Raw genomic sequence first — 27,414 nt, forward strand, 5'->3', positions numbered from 1 at the left:
ATATTTTAGGGACTAAAATATTTCATATTAATTGAATCAAAAGCTGGATTAATCGATGTATGACATGAATCTGGGTTAAATCCAATTGTGTAGCTATGCTTTCTTATAGTATATCTTAATAACTTGTATAACATTTATAGGATAGGCCACCAGAAAGCCGTTCAAATACAGCAGCAAAAGGTAGTAACGTGTTAGTGGTCATTACGTCACTTTAACAACAAATGACGTCACGGAATGGTCGTGGTTTATATTAGTGCTAGGTAGGCAAATCATCCTTCGTCAATTATCTACAGCCAAACAGAGAAATGTCAGCAGTATAGATATACATTGCATTGCCGGGATACAATGCTTAAACGATTATTATAAATCATTTACTTTCTTTTCTATAATATCACTATAACGAAAGTACAAAATCTTTGCAATAATTAATTTAACATAGACTGTTCGTGTCTTGTTTTATTGTTTAGAGAGCTGATTAATACTGTTTTTCTTTTCTATTAATATATTAACGTGTAACGCGTAGGTTTCGAACACTATTGAGCGCGGAACCTTATATGGGCGGTATGGTGATTTTCATCACAAAACATTTTAATTTATCGATTTAAAGTGATTATCTTAAGGAATAAACATTTCACCTATTATGTTAAATGAATGGTAGAATTTTTATTTCTTATAGAGAGAGCTGTTATCGAAAAAAGGTTGGGAACATCTGCCCTTTACTCTTGCAAAGTTTACAACTTAATTAAAGAGGTCGCTGTTAACAAAGTCGGTACAGTAATATAAGTTACGGGATACGATTTCACAGGATTTCGCTTGGAAAGAAGAAGGGAAACGTAAATGGTATCGTAATTCAGACGTATGCATCAGTGGTGAAGATCTCATACAGGCGATTTATTCAATTTTAGACAACGAGATTTTTCCGAGTTCAATATTTAAATGAAAGTTGAAAAAAAAAATAGGGAATAAGCGTTATTGCAATAAATATGATCATTTTATGTAGACGAGGATAAATAGGACTATTTTGGCAAGGATGTTTGGCTAGGTCACCTTAATGTCTACAGTAAAGAGATTAATGAAGATATAGATACCCCGATCATACTAGATAGAAGCATTTCTGGAGTTTCTTCCGAATTTGTTCTCCCGGCGCTAACTCTTTCAGAAGTAGTAGCAGTGTGCCAGGCAATTGCGACCGACCAAGTCGAGGTTCGGCTCTGTCGGGTGCCCTGGTGTCGGAATGCTAAACGTGGATTATGGAAGAGTGACAGCTCAGGCCAAGCTCGCCATTTGTAGTCCCTTGGGCCTAGTCACTCCATGGAATGTTAGACAAAGCGACCTAAGAGCTCGCCGACCTTCCAACCCGGTAATATATTACTACGTAACGGCCTCTGAAAGTCCTCGGGCTTCGCTTCCTTGAAAGAGGATCACTACGCCCGGACGTCTCCACCTATCGGAATCTGGTTAGCAGTTAAAGTCCAGTGCAAAAAATAGATATGAATTTGCACAAAAAAAAAAACAATGCAAGTAATCAAGAGCAATAATCGATAAGTTTGACATTTACTAAAGTCAAATATAAAAAAAAATATCAAAGAGTCGTTGTTTTTAAAACGTAATCTTGTTTTGTGTTATAAACAAGGCGCATATTGATGTCAAGCAAATAGGATGATTTACGTAACATGATAGTAATTATCAGTTCATATTAAAAATTTTGCAGAAATGTAGTCTCTATACAATCTATTTATACAGACTGCGTAGGATTTCGCAAGCGTAGACAATGACCTTGAGTACATAAATATTTTTTTAGGAACGGTTAACTTGCTTCGTATATTTTCAGAGTGAAAAAGAAAAAATTTAAAAGTAGTAATAGTTTTACTAAAATTATTTACGGTTATATTTGTTATATTAATTTATTAACTTTTAATTGGTTTCAAAGGGCTAAATATTTACAAAAAACTATTATGTATTTAATATTGACATTCTTGTACAATGGGCTGTACTTGCTGATTTGCAGAATACAATTCAGCTGTCTGGTTGTCGTGCAATGTTTACTGTTCTAATTAAAAATCGCCCTAGATTACTAAATTAATAAGTTGAATGATTATGTCACGCGACGCGGTACTGCCCTAGATCTTGTTTCGCTTGGTTTCGTCACTTTTAATAAAATCACTGCCTTTTAAAAAATATAATTCACAGAAAGAAACAATTGGTACTAGATTAACATCGTGACAGAAAATTAGTTTTAATGAATTCAATTTATTTCTTCTGGATCCATCAACGTTTTATCTGATAACTTATTTCAAACAAATAAATTACTACATATTACTGAATGTCGATCGCAGTGTGGTATTATGTTAGGTAGAGGAGGAGTAATCTTCAATCATAATTATAATTTCAGCCATAGGACAACCACTGCTGGAGATAGGCCTTGCCCATGTATTTCCAGTAGGACCGGTACAAAGCGGTAGTTCAATAAAATAAACGTATAATGTTATATTAGTATAATTGCTCAAATAAAAATATTTGTTAATTGTTTTTATACAAGGGACAGATCATATGAATTGTATACATAAAATTAATTTAACTAATCTTAGATACTAAGTATCTCTATTTTAAATAATAAAAAATAGTCTGATAAAAATAGCAATAAGTATAGAAAATTGTGTACAAATAAATAAAGATATGTCCATGTATAGAAATATTCACAATGAGGTAGGACAGATCATCGATTAATAAAAAATTCTGATTAAAAAAATTTTAAACGTATAGATATAATATGTAAATATTCTTAAAGTTCACGATCTGAAAGGAAATACCGTCTTTTGTAATTCAAAGTGGGTTGAATTCTAATGGTAACTAACAAATGCACGAGTCAGAACGAAATTGTATAGACATTACCATATAAATGGAGTTAAACACTACATTTACATCAATTTTATATTTAGAATACAATAGTTAAATTAAGTCAACGTAAATAAAATAAAATTGTTACTTTCTGTCTAGTGCAGTATTTGTAAAATTTATTATTGTACAATGTTCTCAGATTTACAATATTAAATATTAATAAATGCTTCAATTATAGCGCTAAAGTGAATTGTACATTATATTTATATAATAAAATATTATCAGGAACTGAAATGTGGCAATTCAATTACAAGTACCTTTTAAGAAACGTTTCTGATTAGTAATCACATTACCATCAAATAGGAGAGGAAAAAAATTAATGTGATGAATGGCAATGTAAATTATATTCAAAATGCAGCTGCGAAAGCTTGCTCTAAATCTTTAATCAGATCCTCCGTGTCTTCAAGTCCGACCGACAGTCTAATCAGTGAATGTGTGATGCCAAGTTCTACTCTCTGTTGTTCAGGAACCGATGCGTGTGTCATTACTGACCTGTAACCGAATGTATAATTAAAAACAAATAACAATGCAAGGTCATATGTCTGCCTTGTGGGCGGAAGTACTATGGCTGTGCTTGCTGATCAGTGTTCTCCACTCCAGAACCTCAAGATCCCAGCAGTCATGTGTTTTGCGCATTATGCAGCCTGCGCATTGCCACATCGACTTATCTAATTTTATTACCTGGAAGGTTACTTTTGTTCATCTACGGATCTTGTAGTGAAATTCCGAACATGGCCAGTTTTCAACTGATCCTATTGCAAATCTATGGGGGAGGCCTACGTGCATCATCCTATGGATATCATATGGCTGAAATGATGACGATGATAAATAATGCAAACCGTGGATGAAATTGAATAGTTAGTTTTCGCAGTTAAACTATTATTTGAATTTTTCTGATGACTCTTAACCTTTAAATGCCTAAAATAGCGTTTACCCGAAAAAACTAACACTTACAAAATACACAGTTATTTAAGATACGATAAGATAAACATTCTATACGACTACACAAATTAATTTAATTTTATTAAATGAATATTGCGGTATTTTATAACGCAGGGGACGTTTTGTTTTTCCGTTTGTCCACCTACCGGAGGCGGTACTGCTTCCGTTTAGAACGTAGTACATTCTAGACGAAAACAAAGACCTTTTTGAAAAAAATATTTCAGTAGTTCATAATATCTTATCAATGAAGTTTATAACAATCCAAAAGTAAAGAAAAAACTTAAGGAACCCGGAATAAATAGAAAGTATCTGAGAGGGATTTTTGGAAGCAACGTCGAACCCATCCTAACAAAAATATATGTAAGTAAAATTTAATTATTAAAAACACCGTATGAACTTTTTTCTATTTATTTGATTCGTTAATAATGATTTCATCAATCAAGTTTTACTTTGAAATATAAGTATTTTCTCAAAGGAACGAATGCCATGGATTTTGTATGCGAAAATCATAGTCAATACTTACGGTAACTCTGCTAAGCTTTCATATCCGCCTAAACTTTCCGCTAGAATGAATAATTTGAGAGAGCTCAAAAACTTTCTAGATTCTTCTAATCCACCGACGTGTTTAAAACTAAATACACCCGAATGTCCTGTCATTTGCTTTTGCGCTATTTTGTACTGTGGATGATTCGGCAAACCTGGAAGTGAACAAATTAATTATCTACTGATTTACACTATGAGTGAATTCTTCAGTTCTAAATATATAATGCACTGGGGATTCTCCAACCACTATACTAACAATCAATGTACTTAACTATAAAAATCAAATAATTTACCTGGATGCAAGACTTCTGTAACCTTTGGATGATTTTCAAGCCATTTAGCAATCGTGTAAGACGATTTCTGGTGTTGTTCCATACGCAACGCCAAAGTTTTAAGACTTCTATTTACAAAATAGCAGTCTATTGGAGAGGGCACAACACCCATGGCTAAAACAATAAATTATTTGAGAATACTAGATATACTTACAATAAAATAGTAATAATTTTCTTGCTAATGTGCATCAAAATTATCTGAAGTGATGTAAACTCGTTATAAGCAGAGATGTGGCGTTGCTTATTATTGTTGACTATTTCTCGTTGCCCGAGAATATCCTCGGATCAACAAAGTCAACAAACATCAACCGTTGTATGCTAAAGCATTGCCTTTCGTTTCGACAACAAGGCGTTAAATAAGACAGTGGTATTTTAGTCGGTAGAGGTCCGTTTTCGATGTTCCCACCGCGGAAACGAGTCTCATGTAGGATTTATCTACAAGAATACAGCTAAGTGCTCAGCGACCTTCCAAACCGGTAAAATTGTAGAATATAGCGTCTCGAGTTGAGACTACTTGATTTTTTTTTCAAAAAGATTTTTGTAAAGAAGTGAGATACATAGAATTCCATGTAGTCATTGTTGACCGATGACATTATCTGTGGGATTTTTAATTTAAGGCAACGATATGATTAACTAGGGCAATGTTATGGTAATATTAGCCTTAAAATTTCATCTATCACGAAGTGAACCTCTCAAATCGTTATAATAAATTTCAGTTTCGTTAAATTAGTACAACGTTAAAAAAACGTCTGAATGATTTATTTATAAAACATATATATAATCTCTATTGCTTATCTTATAGGCTAAGCAATAAGAATAGACCACAAGTTACACTAATGACATTTTGATTTTATGTATTAGCCATATATCATTTACTCAACGCTATGATAGTTACATTAACAGTGTTTTATAGCTTACAAAAAAAACCTACAATTATATTATATAATTCCACAAAACAGTACGCTATTAATATAGTTTACAATAATATGTTGCTTTATTTAATATCACTAAGAAAGGGACTAATATATAGCTACTTCCGCTATGCAGCAATAGTCGTGCAATGAAGTGTACCGCACGCCAGCCCGCTCATAAATGCGCGTGCGACAATGCTAAACACACTACCACCTTTAATTCACTCTTCACGTGTTTCACCCCTCCACGGAGCATCCTCAGGAGATGTTCTCCGACCAGTGCCAAACACCGAGTCCAATGATTTTGCTTGTACTGGCAAGGTAACGTCTGAATCTATTAGATATATTTTATCATGTTAAATAAATGATTGATTTTCGAAAAATTTCGTCTCAAGTGGCAGCGAGCGGGGTACACAACTCGTGTAACCGGCAGCCGTTGAGGCCGAATAGGTCTACCATTAGGTGAACCGTGGATATAATAAAATTCACGGAGTCTTTAGTAGTCTTTAGTAGTAGCGATCTTTTTGGGAGACCTATGTTTGCAGTTGGTATGATGATAGGTTTTGATGTCGAATATTAATTTTTTTATTATTAGTCGCGAATGTAGTGCAATCGTATTACTAAAAATTATACGTGAAACGTAACACGTGTAACGTTTATTTAATTTGAGTTCGTTGATCTCGAAAACGTAACTAAAATAATAATAGCAAAGAATGGAAGTTGTCAAACGACTAGTTCTAAATGCGTAGCAATTAACGCCAATGTGTGCTCGAACAAAACCCAAGTCATTTACCTTTTATAAAATCACCGATAAACAAAGAGGTATAGTGATAGAATAGAATATAAACTTTGTTTCATTATCGTTCTTTGTTCACATTTATTTAAAATTGATTGATATAGATGGCTATTTACAATCGTAAATGTACAATACATTGTAAAGTATACATAGTATATAATATTTTTTCATTATAGCCGGAATATGCCATAAGCAGCATTGTATTTTTTTAATTATATTACAGGCAATTATAATAACAAAAATAGTATAATAAAACAGAGATTTATTATTCTTTTGAATACGTTTTGCTAGTCACCCATATTTTTAAATGTATAATTATTATACCAAGACTTTAATATAATGTAGAATGTTATTATAGTATTCGTCGTTCAAGTCCATATACGCCACCGCAAGGCAAAGGCTTTCCCTAAATCTGTGGGGGGATATACCATAATCAAGCATTTTGGATATCGCAGTCTGGTATTACGGTACGCAGAGGGCGCTGCTGCCTATCCTCATATGTTAGCAGTGACAATCCTATATAATTAAAGCACAAAGTGTGAATTCAAGGATTTTATCGCGGCAATCGAACCCGGTTCCATGTTTCTCTTTATACTATTACTATCAGGGTAGAAATGGAGATTCTATCGCAAAGAACATAGAATCCTTTCGATAGTTACTCTTTTAACCCTTGTTTACATATTTTCGGTTATAAATAGTCTATTCGACACGTGAAAATCAATATTATACTATCCTCAGGCACGCTTATCTTTTATATAAAATTTAACACAATAGTAGGCTTTATTGTTCGATCGTACCTTTAACATGGGCTATTAAATAAAAACAATACACACGTCTGCTATCCAATGAATACATATTTTTACTCTTTTCCATAAGATAATATGAAAGTTTCAGAGGCGCTGAATCTGTTCTTTCTTTATAACAAGTTGAACAAGTTTCTTTGGAAGCCTCGAATGTAAGGGACATTAGAAATTCTATTGAATTGGGCATATCGTCCACTTATCTAGTCAAGTATGTATTTTCATAGGTGGTCATTATTTTTATAGAAGACCACAGCATGTTAAGATTACATATTGATTTAAATCAAACAATCGATAAATAATATTATTTATAAAATTATTTTAAAACATATCTACGTTTATCTTTAACGATTTATTCAACTCTGGACAAGTCTTTAGCATCGTAAATTAAAAGGATAAGATTTATATCTACCTATAATCATAAATAATGATTTGTATAATAAATATTGCTATCTAGAAATACAATAGAACCGTAATCCGGGCATATGTTACAGTTAATGCCGCACGTCGCAATTATCAATACATTACAATATGAAATAAATGACGGCTTAACTCATTTTCTTGGATGGTAACACATTTATTGTTTATTTACACTGTACTTTTTACATTTTACGTGCTACGATAATTAATGTGCATAATAAAACTTTTTTTATTAGGTGCTTGGGTAGTAAGCGCTTATAGTGGCCAATATATTCAATAAAACAATAAGAGATTTTCATGTGAAAACGTATCGTAAAAGTTCTTGCCGATTTTGATAGGATAGGGAAATTTTGTACTTTATGAAAATACACAAATTTTTATACATTGAAATTATCAAATTTTTCGTTAACCGGGCGCAAAAAATCGCTAGTTGTGCCTACATACCTTTGTCTTAAAAAAAGAGCATATATTCTTCAGTTGTAGCAGTAATTTGTGTAATCGTTTTTAAATGAATTTAGGAAATAATACATGAGCCCGAAACAAAATTTCTCTTTATAATTGTTAGAAACTTCGGGGAATTAAATATTGTTTGACGATATAATGTTTGCACCCGACTGACGTAAAAGTGCCAAATTTATAGTTTTGTCTTATTTTTTATTTTTGACATCGAATTAGAAATGACGAGATCCGTAAACGAATGAACACGATAACCCAGCTGATTGGTAAGTTGAAGTGGCGTCCCGGGCCTTAAGATTCTGAAGTGGAAACCACGGAGCTGCAGGCGCAGTAAGATGTCCACTTACAAGGTGAACAAAGACGACCTTTTGAAGGTCGTCGCCTTAAACAAACCGGTCTTATCCGACCCCATTAGAAATCTATGGGGGACGATTGTTCGACAGTGGACGACCCATGGTTGCAATGATGATGATGAAGGTGGTCGCAACTGTCTTATGCTTTCAATTTCATTGTTATAACTACCAGCTTTGAAATTAATACGCAATCTGAGAACTGATTTTTCGTCACATTGACCTTCAAAATAGCACATCATGTTTATCGATTTGTGAATTCAAAATCATTAATAACCGACGAACTTAAGTTATTTAAATTGATAATTTTTTCTCTAGTATTACGATAAGTACAATAAATGTTTGTTAATTGTTTTCATAAGAACGCAAATGCCGCAACTCTGTCCACATGGAATTACTGGAAAGTCATTTCAAATATCTTTTTTAATTAGGCATTTACACACGCACTTTCGAATCGTTAGTCTATAAAGGTTTTTGTATCAATCCAAACGTGCCCATATATGGGTTCCATAAAAAAAAATCGAAATAAAGTTTTTTTTTTTATAATTTTCCTTTTTATTAAAGGAAAAACAAATTGGTCTAATTGATATACAAATAAAGTTATTTTTATATCAATGCTTGCTGCTCCCGCAAACGTTGTTTTGCCATATATTAACAAATAAAAAATAAGACTTAATCGTAGAGAGGTAAAAATGTAGGATTGTATGTATTTTTGTATGCTTTATAATAAAAAAAAAAATTAAAAAAAATTAGGGGTGGACCACCCTTGACATTTAGGGATAGATAGATGTCCGACTCTACACTCTGGCCGATATGCACGCTAAGATTCACGAAAATCGGTCGGGCCGTTTTGGAGGAGTTCAATCACGCACACCGTGACACAAGAATTTTATATACTAGAAGATATGTAACGTTTTATTGTTAACTTTATAAAGTCAATGTAATTAGTCTGTAAACAGCTACCACTGGTTCGGAATGCTGGTTTGAAAGAGCCGACCATTAATTCAACAATCTTTATTATTATATTTATCATAAGAGAAGTAGAGGAAAAGTTACAGTTTAAATAAAAACTATATCGTCATTCTATAAAAAGATATTTGTAAATTCGGACTTGTTCGTAATAGAATATATCTATGAGGATAATGACAACGAAAAAATAATAATTAAATTACATCTGATAACTCGGATGGATTTAAATATATGTTATACTTATACGTATATGGGTAATGAGGTAAAGAACTTTTATCTTCAAAGTGATGGCGGTTTTCACGCTAAAACGACTCACGCCTTATCGCTCTTAGAATCTTAACTCGACGTATGAAATAGTTCATTTCAAAGACATTTTAAATACGTATACGATAAGGTAATGACGTAATGTTTTAAAATAGTTTATTGAACATCGCAATAAAAGCTATTTGTCAATTGTAATTTCACATATATTACCCACATTCACTTAGGCACGTATATCATATAGTATCTATCATATGTATTGACTATTGGGCAATAACTCAATAGCTTTATGTTTAACTTCTCAATGTATTATTACGTCTAAATCAACGACAATTAAATTAAATTAATATTTTAGTAAAGTGTAGTCATAGTAATAAAAACAACGTCAGATTTATCTATCAGTTAACTTTTTTTTTAATATACCAATAATACTAGAAATATATATACTAGAATAAATACTATATTTCATACATTCACCGATTTCGACTTGACGTTGATTTGTGGGACAATCCGTGTTTCTATTTTAACACACTTATTATTCAGCCTATGATATAATGATAACCAACCAAATGCCACGTCTGAGTCACTTCGGTGTGCAAGTACCTTATAATTTTCCCCTTGGGTTTTTCCGTTTATTCAAATAGTTTAGTTATAGGGAAGATTTCGTGTCATAAGTTTTACGTCACATTCTGACGTGATTTCGCGCGTTTGTCTTTACTACAGACTATAATCGTAAGAGTGACGTCAATAGCCATTATATAAAATAAACAGTGAATAGTTTTTTGTTATCTGTTGCTCTTCAATTCTAAACACACATACCACACCACTAACATGTGTGTATATGTGAATTTGTATCATGTTGGGTAAATTTTGCTTGTAAAAGTCGGTAGCTGTTTTTTTTTTAATAAATATCATAGATCAAAAATTGTAATTACGCTGTGGATAAACTAGTCATTGTAAAAAACTCACCATTCTGCAAAAATCGAAGTTTTTCTTCCAAAGCGTCATCGTTAACCACGGCAGCTCCCATAATCACGTCCGAATGTCCATTCATGTATTTAGTTAGCGAATATACGACAATATCAGCTCCAAATTCTAAAGGCCTCTGTAAGTATGGCGTTAAGAATGTGTTATCGACCACCACTAGAATGTCTCCGCGACTTTTTGCAATTTTAACAACAAGCTCGATGTCGACTACTTTCAGTAGTGGATTTGTGGGAGTTTCTATCCAGATCATCTGAAACAATAAACTAAAATGAGCATATAAAAAAGATTTCATATATTAAGGTCAAGCTGAAATCGGGTTATACAGCAGGTAGAGGCTAAAACTACCAACTACCAACCACAACTCCAAAAAAATAATTAAAAAAAAAATTTGTTAAGTACTTTTAAAATTATTGCTATTCAATATTGTAAACATAGTTTATGCACCCTATGATGGTGTCTCTGTCTCCCTATAACTACCAATCATAAGTTTTCTATTTTTTTTCTTTTTCATATCACCGTGAGTAACCTTTTTGGTAAAAGATATAAATTCTTACGACAATCGTCTGATTTTGAAATGTAATAGCACATTTAGTCAAACTATATATACTCAAAATTATTACGATCATTAAAAACTTGTTAAAGCTGGTTAAATCAAGTTTAGAAACCGTTTTTTCAACACGGTTTAGTTTTATATATTAATTTTCTATGGTTAGCCACTACTTGGGCCTATCAGCCGATTTCGACTTGACGTTGATATATGGCACGCGTATAAAAATGCCCTAACAATTTGTTAGCAATTACAAACATCATTCGTGTTACAGTCTAATATTAAATGGAACGGCAAATATTTATTAATATATAGTTTATATACAGGCTCTAATAATATTTTTGTTTATGCATTTTTGCGAAAAAATATTTCGTGCGCACGAAATCAATTGCATTAAGTGTTTAACAGGGACTAATATTTGCATTAAAAATACGAGTTAAACGCATTTATTTTGTTTAAATATATTACCCGAATTTATTTGCAGAGATTTAAAATTGTTTTAATAATTTACTCTTATGACCATGTCAATGGGTTCTGTGAAAATGTATTACAATAATTTTGTAAGTGGATTTTAATGTCTCTAAATAAACTAAATTATTATATTCCTAACACCACAATTAGTGATGTAATCAAAAATTTATTAATAACAACTTCTAATGAGTATGCAAATTTAGCAAGACAAAGTTCTAATATGTATGTGCAAACATTCTTATCAACCACTTATGTTATGCTTTACTCATAATTATGAACATTTGAGTAACATAAAACAATTTCGCGATAAAGGTTGTTGTGAATTATTGATTTATTAAACAACTGATATGGTTTTACAAAACTATACTGCAATATTTCAACATTTTTCTTCTGATGTTAATTAAAATATAAATTGTATCACATTTTTTAAAGTATATATGGTGAACTCATAAAACTTACTTTTGTATTTTCTTTGATGGTATTTTTAATACATTCTGGATTTGTAAAATCGGTAAAAGTTGTCTCTAAACCTATTCTCTCCAACACCCTTCTGCAATTATAAACAATTTTTATTAAATCTGTCTAAATAAACCTTTACAAAACTATAATTTTCAACTAATTTATTTGCTTCAATTTGTCTAGATAAAATCCCTTTTTTATGTGATTTCTTAGATTAAAATGTACAGTATTGAACATAGTTAAAAAACTATAGACATTAACAGTGAACATCCTGGAAACCATTTTGATTTCATCCAATTTGCTGCACTTTAATAAAAATTGACCATAAACAATAATGATGCTTCAGATCTTTAATAATCACTGTGCAAACAAGCACAGGCAAGCAGTTAATAATTATAACATATTTTTATTACAAAGCTACGCTAAAGCTATCTTATATTAACTAATAACACACATGACCTACATTACCTAAACAATCTATTTGTTCCCCCATACACATCATCACAGCATACTATGTGGTCACCATTACTCAGCAAAGAAGCAATAGTGGTTGTTGCTCCTAAACCAGATGCAAAGGTTAAAGCATGTTTTCCTCCATCCAAGGCAGCCAAGCATTCTTCCAATGTATTTCTTGTAGGATTTCCAGACCTCCCATATTCAAATCCCTAAAAATTAAAACAAAATTAAAAACCTTCTCTTTATAGTTTTATTTAAAAAAAAATTAAAATTATTCCTAATATTTTTAATTAAAGTAAAATTATAAATTTGTAATATTATTTCACAAGATGATGCAATAAATAATGTTTTTGCGAAATTTTATATTAATAATATTTTAACCATATCTTTACAATACATTTACATTTATATGCACAATAATCATTTATAGTATACCACTTACTGTATGCTCTGCTGGAGCAGGTTGCTTGAAAGTAGTTGAAGTGACTATAGGTGGAACGACAGCCGCCGATTTCCACTTTTCCGGGTCTTGACCAGCATGAATTGCAAGAGTTGCAAAACCAGGTATTTTATTCAGGAATCCTTGGCTAGCCATTTGGTGATGAAACTAAAAGAAAAAAAAATTAACAACCAATTCAAAGGAATTATTGTACGAAATTGAAATGGCCTTGCAGAAATATCTGCTGCCTAACCTCAATTAAAGAGAGCTTAATTACAGTCTACAAGTAACATTCCATACGGCACTTTTCTGTTTTGAGTGCAAAAAATCATAAAATCAACACAATTAATTTTTAATAATAATTAAGATAAATAATTATTAACACATCTTTTTAATTTAATATTCTATGTAAGTTTAACAAAAAAATTCGTTGCGGTTGAAGCCGACATATGTAGTAAAGATTGTTTCAAATTTCAATATACTTTATATTATCACTTACTGTAAACACTAAAATTAAATAAAAAGTAATATTTCTTCACGAAACTAATATACTTCAAACGCTTTAATTCTATAAATAAAATGCCGGCCGGAACTTTATTCGCGAGAACCCTTCGCTACAAAAACTACTGACCGGATCGAAAGAAAATAATGAAATGAAAATTGAAATTCAAATTTGAAGGCCGGAGGCCGCAGCATAGCACAGATAGTAATTAAATACATCGTGGCAGAATCAAAAAGTAACCAATGTTTATTAAACTTTTACTATTTTGAATGTTAATTGTTTTGTTTAAATTTTTTATTGTAAAGAAAAATTATGATTTTAAATGAATATGTAAAAATAATTATATCGTTTTATATTATACAATTTGCCTCTTTCAATGACGTCTAATCTACGCTTTCGCGCCAAAATATGACAAGTTGATTTGTTTCATTTCAAGTGCACAAAACTTCTATGTAGACAAAATAATATAACATTAAAGGGATAGCGATTATTACTTGACAAATTATTGGAATTTTTGTCCTCAACTAAATAAAATGAAAATAGAGAGTAAACCTTTAAGATATGCTCATGCCGAAGGACACACGGATGTATGTTATTCTGAAGATGGACAGTGAGTTATAAAATAATAATTTTTTGCTATTTAAATTGCAGTGTTCGTTGTTTTTTTTATATAGCCAGTGGAAGTATATTTTATTTTATAATATAAGAAAAATTTAACTTTAAGGCACATAATAACTTGCGGACATGATGGAGATGTGCGAATTTGGATTGATATTGACGACGACGATCCAAATTCACACTGTGTCGGCGAAAGTGCACTTGCAGTATGCTTTAAGGATAAAAGATTGTATGTGGCGAATGATAACCATGCAGTACAAGCATATACATTTCCAGCTTTTGATAAAGATGGAATTGTCACTAGATTCACTGCACCAGTTACACAAATTATGTCATCACCCCAAATTGAGGTACGATAATATTTAGCTTAGTAAGAACTCATAGTTATTTTATGTTCAAACCATATTTTATTGTCCAAATTTGATGTTGTTTATGTTGGTAAGAAGAACAATAAATAGATATAATAATATACAACCATTTATTGATGAAATTTTTAGGCTGGTTATTGTTATAATTTGATTCAATTAATTCTAATTATAGTTAATAATATTATAGTTCCAAGCCTGGTAAGTATTAGGTACCACTGACTACATAATGTTAATTATCTAAAACAACTGGTATACCTTGGGATTAAAAAAATAGTTATTGTTCAGAATTAATTCATGCTGTAATTACAACTTAAACTCTCTTTCTGAGAAAGATCTTTTTTGTTTAAGTGAAAAATGTATACCTGCCTTTGTAAGGATTGTTTAAGAATAAAAACTTAATATCTTAGTCTTATCCTTTGTCTCAATTTTATACAATGATTTGACAATTTTTTTTGAGAATACAGTCCAAAGAAGTATTAAATGTCAGAAGTGCTTACAACTTAATATCTCCTAGGTTAAAGCTGTTAAAATGTTTATAAATAATATTTTATTTCTATAGGCTTTAGGTTGTTGTTCAGAAAACATGGAGGCAAAAATTTGTAGTCTTGAAGGTGGTGCTCCATTATTTGTAATGACAGAACATAAGGGTCCTGTACTCAGTATAGCCTTATGCCCTCATATGAAGTATGCAGCCACAGCATGTGGTGATGGTGTGTTAAGAATATGGGATATTGACACACAGAAAGTGGTGAAGGAAGTGGTGTGTGTACCGAAAATAAATACATTTTATGCTGCAAAAATTTTATGTAAGTATTTTATCTTAATGCTCTTTTATCACATATATAGAATGCTGTATGGGTATCAAGATCTAAAATTCCATTTTTCTCTTAAAATTATTGTGCTTTGCCTTACTGTATAGCTAACCATTTTTTTCTCTCCTGGGGAAATTCTACATGGACACTCATTCACTGTGGCAACAAGTATTTTGTCATAATCTTATTACCAAAAACTTCACGCCTTTCTTACCAATCTTACCAAAATTTATATGAATTCTTTTGCACATGCTTTGTGCATAACAACTTAAGAAGAAGGGTTACATCTATGCCTTACCAAATATACAGTGAATTACTGTACAATTTTCTACAAAGGCTATGTTATGGGGAAAGAGAGAGGCAAGCTGTGTTGTCTGTCAAAATCCAGATATCCATTTCCAATTGTCGAGCTCCAATATTCCCTTTGGAGCCAATTGTAGTAACTCATTAAGTATCAATTCCATAAATGTTTAGAGTAAAAATAATTTACAACATTTTCAAGTTTTATTTCAGGTAGGATAAGTTTTGAGCCATCAGAAGGTAAATATTTGGCGTACCCTAATAACAGAGAAATCATTTTATTGGATTGTGAAAGTTGGGGCCAGAGAATGTCTTTTACTCATAGTTCGGTAATTGTTTTTGTTAAACTACACTTCAATATTATGTCTAACAAGATTTGCATGTTTTTAAATTGTCAATACTTATTTTCAGATTAAGTGTGCAATTTCCCAGTGTCTATTTTCACCTTGCGGTCAGTACTTAACTGGCAGCACTGTGGCTGGTCAAATAGCTGTGTGGGAAGTTCAAACCGGGACATGTATGGGTATAATTGAACATCCGACATCACACAACATATCAGCTATGTCATGGAATCCAAAAGGTTTATTTTTATTTAATAAAAGTTAATAGGTATCTTAATTCATATTTGTTGACCAAATCATAAGAATTAGTTTATGTGAGATGTGTTTTCTTTATTCAGTATATTACATTGTCATTAATAAGTTTTTTCATACTTCTACTGGTTACTGGCACCATCAATGAAGGTTTATTATAATTGGTCTTTAACTAACCATTATGCAATATGAGGGGAACCCCACATGTGCTAGTGTTGCACTGAGACTTTATTTGAGTATTATTGCATGTGAACTGATGATATACTACTACAACTCCGCTAGCTCAGTGACCAAAGTGGGTCTTGGCCTCCGAAGCGAGAGACTTCCACTTTCCTCTATCTTGCGCCATCGTCTGCCATTGGCTGACATTCAATTCGCGCAAGTCTGCCTCAACGCGATCGATCCAGCGATACCTGGGTCTACCCACTGGTCTTCGACTCCTCGGTTTTTCCAGGTACGCTACCTCCACGCTCCGATCCGATCCCATTCGCTCCAAGTGACCAAGCCAGCGGATTCGTTGAGCTTTATATTCGCCAATGATATTTGGCTGTGCTACTATAGTCTCAATTTCAGCATTCTTTCGGAGCCTCCAAGATCCGTCTTGATTTCTCGCTGGTCCCAAGATCTTCCGCATGATTTTGCGTTCCGTCACTAGCAGTTTTTGTTCTTCTTTTAAAGTTAGCGTCCAAGCTTCATAGCCATACATCAATATTGGTCGTATTACGGTTTTGTAGATACGGACTTTTGTACTTCTGTGTTTGCGCTGGAAGGAGGAGTAAAATTAGGAAAAGAGCATAAGGTTATAGGGTACGCAGACGATTTAGCGTTAATGGGTGAAAACTGCAACGAAATCCAGGAGTCCACAACAGCATTTGAAGAGGAACTAATGATATATGGAACCAATTAAAAATGGTTATTGCATGCAGTCTCCATGGTATACATTAACATAACTTACCAAATGTTAGATAATGACCAATGGAAATGAGCCCAAAGATAGATACAGTATGGATTGGTTGATTTTATTCAACACAACACTCATTCTTTCTCTCTAAGTAAAAAATAGTTAATAACTGTGTGATGTTATTATTATATAATACAATTTGTATTGTTCTGCTGTTTAGGTAATGGAGTTCTTGTATATTGCGATGTTGCTGGTCAATTGGGAATGTTAGTAAATTGTTATGGAAAAGATAGTAGCAAATTTGGATCAATGGGCGACTCGGAAGATATTGAAATGGTACAAAAGGATGGTAAGAATATGTTTGTATTTGTAAGTTGAAATAAGACGCGCTAAGTCGCTATTAGGTTTTATACAGATGATAAAAACAGTCCATGGTGTCTAAAATAGGATTGAGCAGCATTTGTTTTTATTCATATGTATGTAATATCTTTTTAATGTAAAATGTATATATATATGTGTGTTTGTGTGTATAATATTTGTATATGTAGGTTTATGTTTATGTATGTATATGTGAAAGTGTATATACTCTGAAATGTGTAGTATATTTTTATGTTTCTTTATGATGTATGCCCCAAACTGCACTTTTCTTTATGTCTCCCATCTCCATGTATAAGCTGTCTGGTAGAGATCGCCTTGAGCAATAAAACAGCCTCTCGTACCACTTCTGTATAACTTGTGTTTTGTATTTTTTGGTATATTTCATTTTAGGTATAAATAAATAAATACATGACAATGTTAATTTGTTTGAAATAATATGAAGTTGTATCACTTGAAACTGAATTATGGCCTTTCTTGTAGGAAAAATTTAGTGACTGACTACAAATGTACATTTTCTCTGTATTTGTGATATTTGTTAATGTACATTTACGGCCTTATCAAAAATTTGTTGGGCTGTAACATATTATGTAAATTCCATTACATTAAAAAGTTTTAACTCGGGCATTTTTATAGGAACCATGACAATAAATTTCTCTTTTTCTATTTCTCTGAATCATATTATAAATGTAGATGCTTTGGGTTATCTAGTCGACATATAATTTCTTTTCAGATTGATGTTCATGCTTGCAAGCTATATAAAATGTATTTTATAAAAAAAACTAATAAGAAAATTTTAGTTTTAAACATCTTAAAAATGTTTTATTTCAGATAATGATGATATAGTAGATAATTTAATACAAAATTATGAAAGTGATGACGACAATGCAATTTCATTGGAGAAAATTAAAAACGATACTCTAGGCATTCATATGGATCCAGATGATTCCCGACCACAGTCACGACAAGTTGCACCGGTTCCAACTACGGTACCAGCACAAGCACCTTTTCAATCTTCATCCACGCCTAGCCATTTGGAACACAGGTGATTTTTATCAGTAATTAAATTTTATGTAGCCTAATGTAACAACAGCATAAAGTAACAATTCATAATGTTTATAACATTGACGATGACACGCATTGAAACTAACTTATTTGAAAGGCAAGTTCACAGTGACCAGTTGAAGTCATGCTTTCGAACCTGATGGATCATCAATGTGTCAGCTGATAGACACTTATTGTAACGCTTAGGCCTCCTCCAAAGATCGCCACGATGACCGGTATTGCGCTGCTCACCTCCAGCACAAGATTCATCATGGTGGCGATTATCATCATCAATGGCTGTCTGATAATTAGGAACAATATAATTAATTATAGGACATGGCTAGACCAGTGTACAACACTAGTTCACAGCATTCTTATTGCAAATTGGCTGGTAGTATTTTGATTTACGTAGTAAATTATCAGTATTCTAAATATTTGTGTAATACTGATATTATTTTTATAAATTAATGATTTTAATCGAATTTATAAATTAACAGCATCTCAAAATTAATAATTAAACATTTATTAACATTTCAATTAAAATTATCAATTAAACATTTGTTTATCATTATTTTTGATATAATTATTAGTAAGAAATATGAACAGAGATTAGATAATCGGTTGCTGTTGGTTGTGTGAAGTATTTTTTTTAATAAGAAGTTACAGATTCAGATTTAATACAAAAAGTATTTACATTAAAAGTATAATTGATAGAGGAACTATTTTCGGTGTCTACCAGAGAACAAGATGTAGTTTGTCGTCTTACATAAACAGATATATTGTTTATTTGCAAAATGCACAATACATAAAAACATATTAATACCGAAATTTTTCCATTTAAAATAAATTCCATAATATCCCACACCTAAAATAGTAGATATTCAATTCTATAATTATGGCATTAAATTGTAATCATCACGAAATCCTGCGATAATTTTGGCACAAAAAAGCTCTCTATAATAAGCAAACAGCTCATGATATATACTGATTATCTGATGTCTGTTTAAGAGTTGATTATACATATTGAAAATGTATAAAATTGTATTTTAAGGTACATGTGTTGGAATGATGTAGGCATAGTCCGTTGCCATACCGCTGAGAATGGGGAGTCCAGTATTGATATAGAGTTTCATGATTCAAACATGCATCATGGGATACATTTGAACAATTATCTTAACCACACAATGGCAAGTTTATCCTCTACTGTCTTGGCTTTAGCTTGTGAAACACCTAGGTAAGTTATATCTCTATATTTTATCTTTTAGTTACATTGCTTATTAATAATATGGTATTTTCTTACGATACTGTAGGTATATATATGTCCCATCAAACATATGGACTGTTGGGACATAACGTCCGACTGAATTGTGATGAGAGACTGCTACATCAAATTTATAAGCAGTTTGGTTTGAATGGTCCCAATTTAGTCTTTACACTCCTTAAATCTTAGTGAAAATTATATGTTTATTGCCTATTGGTACAAATAAGTACATTCAGACGCCTGAAGTAAGAATTAAATATAATTTCAATTTTAGTCCTGACACACTATTGTACTGCAGTATCGAAAGGGTTAAATAAATGGTGTTACAAGCGACAATGTTTATTTTAATCACAAGTGTTTTATATTTGTGATAGTAGATTGGTGTTCAGTTAATCAGATTTTCAAAATTGATTACTTTTTAAGGTATTTAATGAATGTATATCTTTTTTAACAAATAAAAAATGTAGCAGCAACTCTTTGATTGTAATATAAAATTGAAATAAGTGAAATATTAGTGTTACATATACAAGAACATAGAAGCAATATAGTTATGGTCTACAATAATGGTATATAATAATTTTGTCACAAGAAAAAGCAAGATCATTTATTTATTTATATTTTTTATGTAATATTTTATTGTAAAGGTGTTTATAACAACATTAGTATAATCAGACGGTATTTATTTTATAAGTAAATATGAATTTATTAAAGATTTTGCATGTATATTTATGTATTTTACAGTAAATTAGTTTGTATATCGCTAGTGGGAAGCAGTAAGGAATGGAGTGTGTCAATGCCTGATACAGAGGAGATACTATGTGTGGTTGCTACTAGTGGACTTGTTGCCTGCGCTACCAACGCACGGCTCTTGAGGCTGTTCACACCCATGGGCACACAGAGACAGGTAAATATAGATAGTTGCATTATCATAATTATAAGTCACCCACACTCAATTTAATGTAGAAATGTCCAAATTGGACATTTTTGGAGACTAAAAATGCGAGTAAATAAAAATGTATATTTTAATTTATCTAAAATCTAATTATAATAAAATAATATAATGCTTGATTACCTCACATGATCCTGTTTATAATTAATTTAACAGTTTTTCACTTGTTTTATTATTACTCGAAGATACCTATTATATATATTGATATATATATATTGATTTATTAACATTTACTTAAAGCAGGGGTGAGGAATCTTTTAAAATGAACGGGCAAATTTATATAAAGCAATACAAATTATTTTCATTTTTTTACTTTGTTTTGTAAGGTTTATTTATATTAAACACTAAAGTTAATGAAAAATAAAACTTTAAAAAGTTAGAATTTCATTTACACATTTTTATGCAAAATGAAAACAAACAAGATAACAACAGAAAAACAAATTTGCTTTAAATTATGCTGAGCAATATCAACCGGAATTGATGATATAGCAACATGTGGGTAGCACAGTTTTGATGTATTTTGTTTGATCTTGATGTAGTATGTACTGATATTTCACTATAATTAATTTTATAACAATGTATTGATGGGATAAGTCGATTAAATTTATTAAATTCAAGAAATGCTTGGCGGGTTGCATAAACATGTTTAACGGGTCATAAGCAGCCTAGTGATTAAGGCCCGAGATTTTTGATATTTCCAATATTAAAAAATTCATGGTAAATATGTATGTGGTAAAGATATAACATTGAACTTAAGCTTATTTTTGTAATAGGCTTTCAAAGAAGCTTTGGTAGTATCATTTAAAATTTAGTTAGGAAAGGTTGTAAGAGTGTGGTCGGTGAACCTACTATGCGAGTGGTCAGCTCTGAGCACACGTCCCGGCTCCTTTTCATGGAATGCTGACAGTTATATTTGTGAAGAGAATAGCTTACACATATCTAATAAGATAATATGCTGCTCAGGCTTTTAAAGTACAGAGGATTTTTTCCTTTATTCAATTAAAATTTTTAATGAAGTTATTGAAACAAATGAAAATAATGTATTTTAATTATTTTAATACTGGGCGTACAAATTGAAAAAATTAGTTTTGGTGACACTTTTAATAAATACAGTCTATTTAAGTTTTTTCAATAAAAAACAATTATTTTTCAGGTGATTTCCTTACCCGGCCCTGTGGTGACGTTAGCAGGATTTAATACTTCAGTGTTTGTGGTTTATCATAAAACCGATCCTGGACTTACTGATCAACATCTTGCCATGGACATTATAGCTATTAATGGTTTGTATCCAATCAATAATAAAAAGTTATAAAAAATGTTTACAGTTTTTTGTACAGCCTCATGTATATACTTTTTCACGCGATACACTCTTTGAATTATATAAAACTGTCTTGCTTATACACTACGGAGACAAACCGACATTTATTTTGTACCATAGTTGTTAAACAGAATTTTTAAATGTCAGAAAAGTGCTCCTATGGTTTTCTTACTTATCATAGAAGAAAGTAACTTTTTTTGAAACCTAACTTTCTCGGTGATAGTGGAGGCAGTGCAAAGGCTGAGTCTGTTTAGAAGTACCTCTTTTTTAATTAAAAAAAATTGCTATACAAAATCAATTAATATAAAAAACTTTCCCACTGTAGGTGGCCAATTTACTAAAAAGCTACAATAGTAGATATTTGTTAATAGGTACACTGTTGTACAAGATATCCTACAACACTATTATTATAATTAAATATAAATACCAATGTTCTACCCCCTAAAATGATGAGGAACTTAATTCTAAAGTCTAGGTGACCAGACAACCTGTTCTAAATAAAGCTACTAATATTTATATTATGCTAATATTAGCAACATAAAATGCTCCGCGTTATTTATACAAAGTTACATGAAGTGAATATTCACAGGTCGACAAGTGCGAAGCAAAACAGTCGAGTTGCCGCTCACGCCAAGTTCTAAACTGACGTGGATTGGAAGCAGCGACGTCGGCTCGCCTTGTGCTTATGACAACACGGGCATACTGCGCCTGTATGACATCGCTAGTGGGGTGTGGGTGCCGATTTGTGACACCAGCACACACTCTAAAGGCGTATCCGACACCTGGTTTATTGTTTCTGTATGTAAAACCAATGAAATTCATGTCAAATAAAATACTTATTATCACTAATGTTAGGATCAAGATTTATTCAGCATTACTTGTAACAGGACTCATATTGCTTTGCAAGGTGTTATAGTTGTGGAGAAGAATCAGTAAAAAATCACATAACAACACATCTTTTAAACAAAAAAAGTTTTATAATACCAATTTATGTATATACACTTTCTATCACATATAGCCTAAATGGAAACAAAATAATGAAATGAAATCATCACCAAGGATTCTTGCGATTCAAATATTTGCTTATTTTAATAATATGATTTTTTCCGTTAGTTTACTTTTGATATACGTTTTGAATTGTAATGGTAGTGAAATAACGTTTTTGGAATTTTGTAAAAAAAAATTTTGTTCCATTTATAACAATTGAATTAGAAATTTTTAGCCGTCGAAACTTTGGTAATGCCGGTTTTTCACGTCTCCTTTTTAAATTCATTGTGATTATTGTAAACATTATAATGTTTACTAGAAAAATATTTTTGGAACACGCCAGTGCCTTCTAATGGGCGTCTATCAGCGAATGATGATAATGGTAAAACAATTTTAAATAATATCGGGCGACACACAATTCGTCATATTACAGACCATAGTTACAAATAATAATAATAGTTTTTTCGTTATTTGCAGCTCAGTGAACCATCTCAAACCGTACGGGCTATCCTTTGCAGAGGAACCTCCTTTCCTCTCACGGCGCCTAAGCCTATTGTTACGGAACTTCCTATTCAAGTAAGTTATTTGTATAAATATAAACTATATTTGCCAGATAGTGTTAATATATCGGTCTTTCCCGCATCGTAAGGAAGTGAAAGGGACGGATGATTATAGTAAAGGTAAACAGTTGTACAATAAGTAGAAGATACACGTAAGAAGAATTTTAACACCAGAATTTCTTTATTTTTAGTATTATCCGAAAATTTGTTATTATCTACTTCAGTGTAAATGTCTGCGCTTTTGCATTTATAATATAATTTTCAGTTCTGTTCCTATACTCTAGGCTATGATATTAAATTGAAGATAGTCCAAAAACACACCAAAAGAAGTCCTATTGTAAATAAGAACATTCAACATAGGAGCAAGAGAACGATTGCGTACTATGCAAATATAATGTATATGTAAACTCATCCTTATGTCGTTATTACTGAGATAAAAAAGTGAGGTGAAATTGTCGTTTAAAATTAGCGGGTATTAGGTAGTCAGCTATTTTTTCCTATAGGTTTGTAAGACTGTATAAGATTTGCTAAGGGTTTGTTTGGCAAAAATTAGAATATCATTTGTATCAGCTCAAACGAGTTTGAAGGATGCTTTGTGAAACATCTCAAGCCTCTTTGGTGACGAAATCACTAAGTTTTTTTTAAAAAAAGTTGCTAAAATGTGGGCACGCCACTATGACACGATTGAAAAGATGAAAACCGTATCGAAGGTCTTGAAGACTTTTTCCATTTCGAGGACTGAAAAAAGCGTTCGCAAAAGTGTGTTTTAACAGACGGGGATATTACTTAGAAGGGGAAAAAATTGAGTTGGAAGAATAAATAATTAATTTACATTTTATAAATAAATTCACCTTAAGTTTTCATCACGGTATTAAGTTTCGAGTATTAACATAAATTAATTATAAATATATATCAAAAATCAACTCTGATCGAAAAATATGTATATGTATAATAAATATTTATACATACATATTAAGCTTTTATTTAAATATAGTTATCAGATAATAGACATAGTCTTATGTACTTACAGCAGTGTATGTTTGGTTATATTTATTAAAATTTAATTGCATTTACACACTTGCCTACTTGTTATATCTGCGCCTCTGGTACTGCCTATAAGGCATTAATTCAGCCATTGCACGAAGTGTAAAGAGTTTTAGCTGAGCAATGTCAATCTTTTATTGTAAAAAGGTCTAAATATGTATTTTTTTTTAATTGCTGTTTATATTGTTCTAAGATACCTCTCTGCGAGTTGGACACAGAGAAGGGTCAGTACGAGGAACAGCTGGTGCGCTGGGCGCACACCGCCTCCGACGTCGACATGAAGACCGCCAGGGAGACTGCTTTAAAATTATTTGCTGTGAGTTCATCATTACCATTTATTATTTGCTTCACTTATACTTAAAGTAAAAGGTGTAACAAAATGTACCAACAAGTTCTACCTTTTTATATCATTGTCATCATATCAGCATAGGACATCCACTGCTAGACATACGCCTCCCCCATAGATTTACAACCTTAATAAGGTTGTGTATTACATGTAGGTGGACATTATATACTGTGTTTGTCTTTGTAAATAGTAGAATAAAGTTGTATAAATTTGAGAAATGTCTAGTAATCATGATATGATATACAAGAATAATAGAGATATACAAGTGTGTTATTTTAATTATAATTGGAAATTAGGATATACATGCAACTTTATATATTTAAAAAAAAATTTTTAATAAAGGAATCTTAATGTCCATTACGACAGTTGGAAAACCAATTGTAAGGTATTATAACGATATTTATTAAGTTACTTTAATTGTAACGTTCTAAACACTAATAAATATAAATCGATAATTTATATTAAGAATAATTCTGCTTAAAACAGTAATCTAAAGCCATCGGCATCTATGATTAAGAATAACATGTAAGTCAATCTATTGAGTTTTTTATATCATTTAATGCAGAAATTATCATTTACATTTCAGCTTGCCTGCCGTAGTGAAATCGAACAAAGAGCATTGGAACTAATGGAGTTACTTAAAGATGTACGATTATTGCCGCTAGCGGCTAAGTACGCTTCACGTTTGGGCAGGATGCACTTGGCTGACAAACTGGGCGACCTCGCTGAACAGTGGGAGAAAGAAGCTGACAAACTCAACGTCGCCCAGAACTCACATTTCCAAGAATTAGAGACACAGGAAACATATGACGTCACCACCACCCAACAAGAAGATTTGAACGCAAGTCTCATTATACCGCAGAAGACCAAGAAGAAGATTGAAAATGTCACTCCAATTAAACCTGCTGTGAGTATTTATTATTTAATTTCAGATTGCTTAATAGCGGGCCCATCAATAGGTTTACATTTAAATTTTATAAAACAAATGATACAAAAACAATTTTTTGGATTAAATTAAGCTCTCATATAAAAGCTTACTTCCAATTAAAGCAATGAGTGTTCCTAAGGCTCTTTTCAACAAAGAACAAAACTCAAGATTTTATATTCTTCTTGGTCGTTCAGAAAGCAACTGAGGGAGCTATGTTCGGAGTTTTGCTGCGAGACCTAATCAGAAATCAGGAGATCCGCAGAAGAACCAAGGCTACCAACGTAACTCGAACAATAGGTCGTCTGAAGTGGCAGTGAGTGAGGCACATCACTCGTTCAACCTATGGCGTTTGGGGCCGAAAAGTTCTCGAGTAACTACCATGAGCCGGTAGACAGAGGATCGACCACGTAGTTAGTGGTCACCGTAGCGATCTTTGTGGGAGGCTTATAGTTAACAGTGGGCTTCTATCGACTAAAATGAAGCAGTATATAGCAGCTATTGTAGAAGTAGCTATTTCATAGATGATAGTCACTTTAATAAAAAATATTAAATAAATTGAAATCTTTAATCTCTTAATTTGAACGTATTTCTTGTTTCAGCCAATAAAAGCATCACCAGGTACTGGCAGAAACCCATTTAAAAAACAGCAGGACGGGACAAAAAATGTTGCCAGTCCTTTAACTTTAACCGAGCGGATATTGGTCGACGTGCATGCGACGAACGATTCCACAGAGAATGAAGATGTACGTTTTTATCGTATTTTATTTTTCACTTATACCGTTTTCCGATTTTTAGAAAATTCTTCGGGTTTCTTCAGAATGTTTATGTCTAACTTGGTTATTTTTTAAATTTTTCAGCCCTTAACGCCGCTTAATGGTGAAACATTCGTCGACTGGTTTTCAAGAAACAAATCCACATTGGGAGAACAGAACCCAGATCTAACGCCGTCGGAACTGACGCGTCATGGAATAAGGACGTTTAAGAGTGTTCAAAGTAAAAGTAGTACGGGTGAGGGTGCCCAGAAAAGAAAGCTAGATGAAGCTAGCGAGTCCGTCTCACCTATTGCCAACGCCCCTAAGCAATCCAAACTAAGCGCGTTTGCATTTCAAAAAAAATAATTACTGATTGTTCAACGAAATATCCTTTTAAATTCACACATCGCAATTCACAAATGTACATCGTTGTCATTTAAAAAATACATAATTTTTTAAACGGACTGAAAAATCATTTATCGGGATCAATTGTAAGGTAAAATGCGCTATATCCAAAAAAGTTGCAAGAAAGATTTAACTGTCTTAAAATTACCCAAATTTGATAACAATTTTTATATGTTATATTTATATGTATAATAAATTATTTTCTAAGAAAAAAAATCTATATTTAAAAAAAAATTAAAGTTACAAGATTTACAAAAATGAGCGATTTTATGTATGACATGACTTATGGTTGCGATACCTATTTATTAATATTG

General features: G+C 31.9%; 2 protein-coding genes across 3 annotated transcripts; one reads left to right on the forward strand and one right to left on the reverse strand.

Moving 5' to 3' along the window:
• Positions 1-2,507: 2,507 nt before the first annotated feature.
• On the reverse strand, positions 2,508-13,691 carry Cth (Cystathionine gamma-lyase). The gene is made up of 8 exons (XM_068770226.1): positions 13,537-13,691; positions 13,041-13,205; positions 12,611-12,807; positions 12,143-12,233; positions 10,648-10,915; positions 4,677-4,829; positions 4,364-4,538; positions 2,508-3,390 (listed from the first exon to the last, which is right to left on the reverse strand). Exons 2-8 carry the CDS (start codon positions 13,191-13,193, stop codon positions 3,246-3,248), a joined length of 1,182 nt encoding a protein of 393 aa, XP_068626327.1. The 5' UTR covers positions 13,194-13,205; positions 13,537-13,691; the 3' UTR covers positions 2,508-3,245.
• Positions 13,692-13,985: 294 nt separating this feature from the next.
• Ctf4 (Chromosome transmission fidelity 4) lies at positions 13,986-27,379 on the forward strand. Of its 2 annotated transcripts, none has more exons than XM_068770434.1 (16): positions 13,986-14,149; positions 14,264-14,507; positions 15,085-15,331; positions 15,851-15,966; positions 16,049-16,217; positions 17,352-17,480; positions 18,338-18,551; positions 19,602-19,784; positions 20,553-20,715; positions 21,914-22,040; positions 22,668-22,876; positions 23,543-23,641; positions 24,863-24,985; positions 25,602-25,922; positions 26,543-26,686; positions 26,801-27,379. In XM_068770434.1, exons 1-16 carry the CDS (start codon positions 14,073-14,075, stop codon positions 27,059-27,061), a joined length of 2,826 nt encoding a protein of 941 aa, XP_068626535.1. In that variant the 5' UTR covers positions 13,986-14,072; the 3' UTR covers positions 27,062-27,379. The 2 variants fall into 2 exon arrangements, with proteins under 2 accessions (XP_068626535.1, XP_068626537.1); XM_068770436.1 differs by having other exon boundaries at positions 13,986-14,126.
• Positions 27,380-27,414: the final 35 nt, after the last annotated feature.

The sequence above is a fragment of the Battus philenor genome, unplaced genomic scaffold (assembly GCF_028537555.1).
Source record: "Battus philenor isolate CCGP_79_NKW_IND1 unplaced genomic scaffold, ilBatPhil1.0.hap1 SCAF_3, whole genome shotgun sequence".
NCBI classification, from domain to species: domain Eukaryota; kingdom Metazoa; phylum Arthropoda; class Insecta; order Lepidoptera; family Papilionidae; genus Battus; species Battus philenor.

Coding starts and splice junctions, on each gene's coding strand:
- Cth (XM_068770226.1), bottom strand. CDS start 13,193: ATGGCTAGCCAAGGATTCCTGAATAAAATACCTGGTTTTGCAACTCTT. Junction 12,234..12,610: donor GGAACAAATAGATTGTTTAG/GTAATGTAGGTC, acceptor TTATAATTGCAG/AAGGGTGTTGGAGAGAATAG. Junction 4,539..4,676: donor TACAGAAGTCTTGCATCCAG/GTAAATTATTTG, acceptor GTTCACTTCCAG/GTTTGCCGAATCATCCACAG.
- Ctf4 (XM_068770434.1), top strand. CDS start 14,073: ATGAAAATAGAGAGTAAACCTTTAAGATATGCTCATGCCGAAGGACAC. Junction 14,508..15,084: donor TGTCATCACCCCAAATTGAG/GTACGATAATAT, acceptor TTATTTCTATAG/GCTTTAGGTTGTTGTTCAGA. Junction 17,481..18,337: donor TGAAATGGTACAAAAGGATG/GTAAGAATATGT, acceptor GTTTTATTTCAG/ATAATGATGATATAGTAGAT.